Source organism: Setaria italica, chromosome V, assembly GCF_000263155.2.
Source record: "Setaria italica strain Yugu1 chromosome V, Setaria_italica_v2.0, whole genome shotgun sequence".
NCBI classification, from domain to species: domain Eukaryota; kingdom Viridiplantae; phylum Streptophyta; class Magnoliopsida; order Poales; family Poaceae; genus Setaria; species Setaria italica.
The window spans coordinates 27,428,583-27,435,295 of record NC_028454.1 but is presented as its reverse complement, the minus strand read 5'-3'; the positions used below and the strand labels follow the sequence as shown (position 1 = coordinate 27,435,295).

Genomic DNA, 6,713 nt, shown 5'->3' with positions numbered 1-6,713 from the left:
ACATATGGGCCCGCAGGATGTTGGGGCCACGTGTCGGCTACTCAACAACTGTAGCGTACGTTTCGACTCTGAGTCCAGTGCAAAAATGAACTACACATGCTCAAAACTGCATTACGAATTATGGTTATTTGTTTGGTTCTGCTGTCAATAAAATATTGTTGCAGCAATTTATGATATACTCCCTCCGTTCCAAATTATAAGTCATTTCAAGAATCTTGGAGAGTCAAAGCATATCAAGTTTGACCAAAATTATAGAGAAAATTATAAAGATTTATGACATCAAATAGGTATACTATGAAAATATAATTGATGAAGAATCTAATGACACTTAGTTGACACCATAAATATTATTATATTATTATATAAATTTGGTCACACTTAAGATACTTTGACTCTCCAAGATTCTTGGAATGACTTATAATTTGGGATGGAGGGAGTACTACGTTACTACCGCTGTTTTTGTTTGTCATTTTCGACAACAGCTCTAGTGTTATTTAGCCTACGTTTCCATCCACCGGGGTAAACAAAAACGGAGTTAGTAGAATTTACTTTTGATCCCCAACTTTTTTTAAAAAATGATTATTTGAGTCACCTTTGCTCAAGTCAAACCTCATCCTGCCCCGTTATCTAGGTGAAAGATAGCTTCAGGTAAAAAGCAGCGAGCTTCCTGGCTATATATATATGTACATGCTGTGCACATACATACAGAGTTGGCCAAGGAGGAAATCACGCGCGAGAGAAGCACATGCATAACGTGTGCTCGTCTTCTACACCTAGCTCTTGCATTGTGGGCTTGTGGTAGTATCCCAAGTTCTTCAAGGTCATGGAGGCTGCAGCGGCGTCACTTCTTCCTCCTGCTCGGAAGGTGCTTATTCTGGTCTCGCTGATCCTCACAGCTGGATCGCTGTCTCGACGAGCTTCAGCTGGTGAGTCTATGAGCTTCCATTAGTAAATTGTTAATTTCACTGAGATTTGGGTCTGATCAGTTTCGCCGTCGCATGAATATGGAGATGGAGTACGATACGACTACAGAGCTTACACTGAGGTACCCGTCCTGCGTTTTTCTTCAGTGGGATGGAGTGCTCTCTTTAACCTGTTTTTCTTTTCCTTTTTTTTTCCCTTTTGTTTCAGTGCAAACCTAACCCTGAGCCTGCTCTGTACAATGGTGGCATCCTCCGTTGGGCGAGCAAAATAACTGATTTCAGAACAGAGGACGAGGGGAACTACTCTCCAGCATTTGTGCTCTACAACATGTCGGCGGCAATCGCATACAGCTTCTCCTGTAAGGACACCGCTTCAAGCATATCCCTGTAGCAGTACGATTTTCCCTTCAAAACAGAGGAAGTACATACACAAATTTATATATTCTTAGCAAGCCTCAATTACTAGGTAAGCGCCAAGAACAAAGCCACAAAGACATATTTGGATCCAAGTGCTAATGGGTAAAAGTACTAAACATTATCACTAACCCATCCAAAAAGACTAATGGAAGGGCTAAACTTTTGTCCACTCCCGAAAAGGTGTAAAAGCATTACCAGTAGAAGGGAGCTAATGGGTGCTAATTAATATGAATTAGTAGCTTCAGGAAAGTCCAAAATGCCCCAACTTTATGGAGGAGGAGACATTTTATGAACTTTAGCTCTATCCATTATCCCATCCAAACATAGCTAAATTCTTTGGAAGTACTCCTATACTTGGTTCCTATTGAATTGAAGAGCAGTTCATAATTTCGGACGATTAGCTGGAGTTAAAAAGGGCACAATAGTTGATATTTCCAATTTAATCCATAAAATTCCAAACCTAGGAATGGTGAAATTAAGATCCCTCAAAACAAAATATGAATAGTGAAAGCAGGAATTGGAGTACGAGAATTGTATTAAGCATTTCCAAGCTCTAAACAAAGTGGGTGTTTGCAAATTTACACCCAACACCGGCAGCGAAAAGTTTTTGCCTATGCCTGCCCTCCAGTCAATGTGCTGTTCACCATTTTATTATCTCTTTTTTGACTAGTTAATTTTGATTAGTCTCCACCTTTTTTAAAAAAAAGTATTATAAGAAAGCCTATTTCCACATCATTCCTTGCAGATCCATTAATGTTTTTACCCTTCATCGATTCTTTTTCTCCCTCCCCTAATAAATTACTATCTTCCAAGACCCCTATTTTGTGTGTGTGTGTGTGTGTGTGTGTGTGTGTGTGTGTGTGTGTGTGTGTGTGTGTATCGACCAGCTTCTAGGCAAGAAATAGGAAACGTCGTAATCAGAGGAAGAAACGCAACGGATGAGTCCGTAGAAGTATCGGCCAGAACCAGCAAAGCGACGCGGAGGAATTTAAGGCGGCAGAGCCAACCTCACCCAGCCCTCACCTTTTAGCGTCTCGTGCTCTCATCACGGGTACGGGTAGGTGCTAGGGACCCAAGCACTGGCAACAAAGGCATGGTGAGGTGGATACACGGCGCCATGCATGTTCACGTCGGGCCACCGGCCATGCTTGATTCGCACGCGGACAAGAGCAAAACGGGCGGGCGTGCGCCCAAGGAGCAAGCGGCCAGGGCGCGTGAGGGAGATCCACCAGCCGCCGTTGCAGAACGCTGAAAGCGCGCGGCGCCAAGGGTGGGGGTCTTGCACCGGAGGAATCCGCAGCATCGCTTTGTTCCGTGAAGGAAGAAGGGTGTAATAACCCGAGCGGTGTGCCACAGTTTTGTAGCCATCTGATCTAGCGGTGCACGGCAGTTAACTTGATGATCCGCGTGACTGGGCGGTCAGGAGCTACGCTCCTACAGTCCTACTCCCTCCGTAAAAAATTATTGTCCCTTCACTGTCGACAGGAGAAACAATTCAATAATTTTTGTTTTCAAATACCTAGGTTTGGATAATATTTTAAAACACAAAAGTTTCTAACAGCCAATTTTTTATAGTATTAATTCTAAGCACATAAGATGATAACAAATAAAAGAAAAAAAGTACATAATGATATGAAGAAATCAGAAGCAAAATTTATTATTGCTTCTCCATCCATTTTTGGTAAAGATATCAAAGAAGACGACCTCCAACGCAGTACTTGCCAAGGAACCGTCTCTCTTCTATTCTCACACCGTAAGGGATCAAAATCGCTGCTAATATGTTTTTTCTGAATACAGTATTTATAAAAGAGGTAAACTATTTACCCGTATAAGAAATTGTTAGGAGATACATGGTTTCTGCTATAGGAAATTGAAACTATATAGAAACAGTGCGAAACAGGGACTAAATCTAAAAATCTTGGCCTTGTAGCTTGCCATGTTTCACGACTTGTCTGTCTTAGGCCACAATATGTGTGTAGTGGTGACTGCAACCCGATAATCCTTGCACATTTTGGCCATTTTGACCTTGCAACTCTTGTACAAAGACAACATACGGGATTGTCAAATTGTTTTGTGTTTGGTGGCTCACACTTGAAAGAAATTAAGAAAGTATTGGAATTGTAGTATTTCCTTTTAGGTCACGTATCAGATTTATCAATCATGTCCAACTGCACTAGCCAATGTACACGTTTTTTTTCATCTGCACGGAACACTTGCATACTGATTTTTGTTCTTTGAAATAAGGCTGACATTGTGATGTGCATACATACTCGCAAGTCGCAAGGGCAATATGTTTCTTTTTTTGTCTAGTCTTACATTTGCATAGCCTAACATAAGGACATCCTTAATAGTTGAATATAACTGATTTTAGAGTACAACCAAATTATATATTCATCCAGTCGACATTATGAAATTGCGCTTGACTCTTTTTTAAAAGTCGACCCGTCAGGGGAAGACCTTCCATTTGATTAAGGTAGCTTGCCATGTTTCACTACTTGTCTGTCTTAGGCCACATTATGTGTGTAGTGGTGACTGCAACCCGATAATCCTTGCACATTTTGGCCATTTTGACCTTGCAACTCTTGTACAAAGACAACATACGGGATTGTCAAATTGTTTTGTGTTTGGACAGTGGCTCACACTTGAAAGAAATTAGAAAATATTGGAATTGAAGTATTTCCTTTTATGTCACTATCAAATTTATCAATCATGTCCAACTGCACTAGCCAATGTACACATTTTTTTCATCTGCACGGAACACTTGCATACTGATTTTTGTTCTTTGAAATGAGGCTGACATAGTGACGTGCGTACATACTCGCAAGTCGCAAGGGCAATATATTTCTTTTTTGTCTAGTCTTACATTTGCTTAGCCTAACATAAGGACATCCTTAATAGTTGAATATAACTGATTTTAGAGTACAACCAAATTATTATTCATCCATTCGATATTATGAAATTGTGCTCGACTCTTAAAAGAAACTCGACCCGTCGATGAAGACCTCCCCAAAGGCATTGTGATTAAGTTAGAAGACAACCTCGACTACGGATCGAGAAAACCCCTGAACCCGAGCCTGCTGGGTGCTACTCGGGAGCTCTAACCACTAGGCTAGAGGCCCTTTCGCCGCTTGACTCTTTACATCCTTTAAAAAATAGTAGTGAATTTTTCAGTGATCCATATATGGACATAAACCTGATAGCGATTCAGGTTCATTGCTTTGTTTACAACATGGTGAATGCTTCACTGTTATCTCCAGGTTGGGTGAAAATCGAAGGACCAGCAACTGCACATGTGAAGGCAAAGATACTGACCCTAGAAAACGCAGCATCAAAATGCATTGGCACAGCTCTCGTGCGAAATGACTGCTGGTCTTTCCTCAAAGGTGGTTTTGCTCTCAACTCCTCGTCTCAAACCTCGGTCCTCTATTTCCAGGTGAGTTCTGATGTTGAACAATACATAAAAATCCTAATAAATATATAATTCTAGTATCTATAAATATCTATGTAAATATATAAATACTGTTCTTTGAACGACGCGCGCCATTCCGTTTTTTAGCCACTTGTTAATATATTTGAAGCTTTTTAGGGTGAGAATTATTTGAGTATAAGGTACTAGTGTGACAATTTTGTCTATGAAGCACATGTTCAAAGGAAGTCAAATTCAGCATGTTCTCATGCATATACATGTTCCCTCTGCTTCAGACAGCAAGCCCAAACGCTTCGACGATCTCAATCAGAAGCGCCTCCTTGCAACCATTCTCACCTGATCAATGGAATCAGCACAGGGAGGACCGTATTCAGCTGGTACTACATTGCTATCAGATGCTCCTACCAAATAACGTTCATATCAGATAGGAGTACAATATATTTCAGCTTGTCGTCCTGAACCATGGAGCTGAGTGACTCCTGACGGGATGGCATTTTGCCTTCCATGCCAGATTCGGAAGCGTTTCGTCAACGTCCATGTCTCCAACGCCAACGGCAGCCGTGTCGTTGGGGCGAATGTTTCCGTGCATCAGATCGCCCGAGATTTCCCCTTTGGCTCTGCCATCAGCAAGAGTATCCTTGGGAACAAGCCGTATCAGGTTGCTAATTAACCCTTCTTCTGAAACTGAGACATGAGCTGAGTTCTTACCTGTGTTTCTGTACTTGCCATATATATGCAGGACTGGTTCAACAAGCGGTTTAACGCGGCGGTGTTCGAGAACGAGCTCAAGTGGTACGCCACGGAGCCGTCCCCGGGGAAGGAGGACTACACGGTGGCGGACCAGCTGCTGCAGTTCGTGCAGTCCAACGACGTGATGGCGCGCGGGCACAACATCTTCTGGGAGGACCCCAAGTACACGCCGGCGTGGGTGAAGAACCTGACCGGCTCGGAGCTCCGCGCCGCGGTGGCCGGCCGGATCGAGAGCCTGCTGTCCCGGTACAAGGGCGACTTCGTGCACTGGGACGTCAGCAACGAGATGCTGCACTTCGACTTCTACGAGAACCGCCTCGGCGGCAACGCCACCGCCGAGTTCTTCAGCACGGCCAAGCGCGCGGACCCGCTGGCCACGCTCTTCCTCAACGACTTCAACGTCGTGGAGGTCTGCGACGACCTCAGCTCCAGCGCCGACTCCTACGTCTCCCGGCTCCGGCAGCTCGCCGATGGCGGCGTCACCTTCGAGGGCATCGGCCTGGAGGGCCACTTCGGCAAGCCCAACATACCCTACGTGCGCGCTGTGCTGGACAAGCTGGGGACGCTGCGGCTTCCCATCTGGCTCACCGAGATCGACATCAGCAGCTCGTTCGATCAGAAAACGCAGGCCGCATACCTGGAGGAGGTGCTCCGCGAAGGGTTCGCGCACCCGTCGGTGGACGGCATCATGCTCTGGACGGCGATGGGCAGGAACGCCAGCTGCTACCAGATGTGCCTGACGGACGCCAACTTCACCAACCTTCCCGCCGGAGACGTTGTCGACAGGCTCCTCGAGGAGTGGCAGACCAGGGAGGTGCTGGGCGCCACCAATGACCGCGGCTCCTTCAACTTCAGCGCGTTCCTGGGCGAGTACAAGCTCTCCGTCACCTACCAGAACCTCACTTCCGAGGGCACCTTCTCCCTGGCTCGCAGCGACGACACCAAGCACATTAACGTCCGTCTACAAGGACCTGCAGCCTGAGGAAATTAAAGGAGGCGAATCCACGCACTGCTCCTCGCTGCTGTGGGCGTTATTATTACTGTGGTATTATATATGAACTGGTAATTGGTACTTGGATCGAATTAAAAGTGCGTGTTTTGAGTAATTCTAGGACTGAATGATGCGAATATTGAGGACAGCAGATTGATCAAGGAGAATTAAGCAACTACTAGTCATCGATCCGTGCAATATAGTA

At 44.7% G+C, this 6,713-nt stretch overlaps 1 protein-coding gene across 2 annotated transcripts; it reads left to right on the top strand.

The window, feature by feature from the left end:
- The first annotated feature begins 718 nt into the window (after nt 1-718).
- LOC101763135 (anti-sigma-I factor RsgI6) lies at nt 719-6,713 on the top strand. 2 transcript variants are annotated; one of them, XM_004969015.3, is made up of 7 exons: nt 719-926; nt 1,011-1,045; nt 1,132-1,282; nt 4,598-4,773; nt 5,043-5,144; nt 5,279-5,425; nt 5,507-6,713. In XM_004969015.3, the coding sequence occupies exons 1-7, from the start codon at nt 824-826 to the stop codon at nt 6,497-6,499; spliced, it is 1,707 nt and encodes a 568-aa protein (XP_004969072.1). In that variant the 5' UTR covers nt 719-823; the 3' UTR covers nt 6,500-6,713. The 2 variants fall into 2 exon arrangements, with proteins under 2 accessions (XP_004969072.1, XP_012701280.1); XM_012845826.2 differs by having other exon boundaries at nt 987-1,045.

What these genes read in the sequence shown, in the direction of transcription:
- LOC101763135 (XM_012845826.2), top strand. Translation starts at nt 824, where the DNA reads ATGGAGGCTGCAGCGGCGTCACTTCTTCCTCCTGCTCGGAAGGTGCTT. An exon ending in CCTCGGTCCTCTATTTCCAG is followed by an intron (nt 4,774 to 5,042) that starts GTGAGTTCTGAT and finishes CCTCTGCTTCAG; the next exon opens with ACAGCAAGCCCAAACGCTTC. An exon ending in GGGAGGACCGTATTCAGCTG is followed by an intron (nt 5,145 to 5,278) that starts GTACTACATTGC and finishes CTTCCATGCCAG; the next exon opens with ATTCGGAAGCGTTTCGTCAA.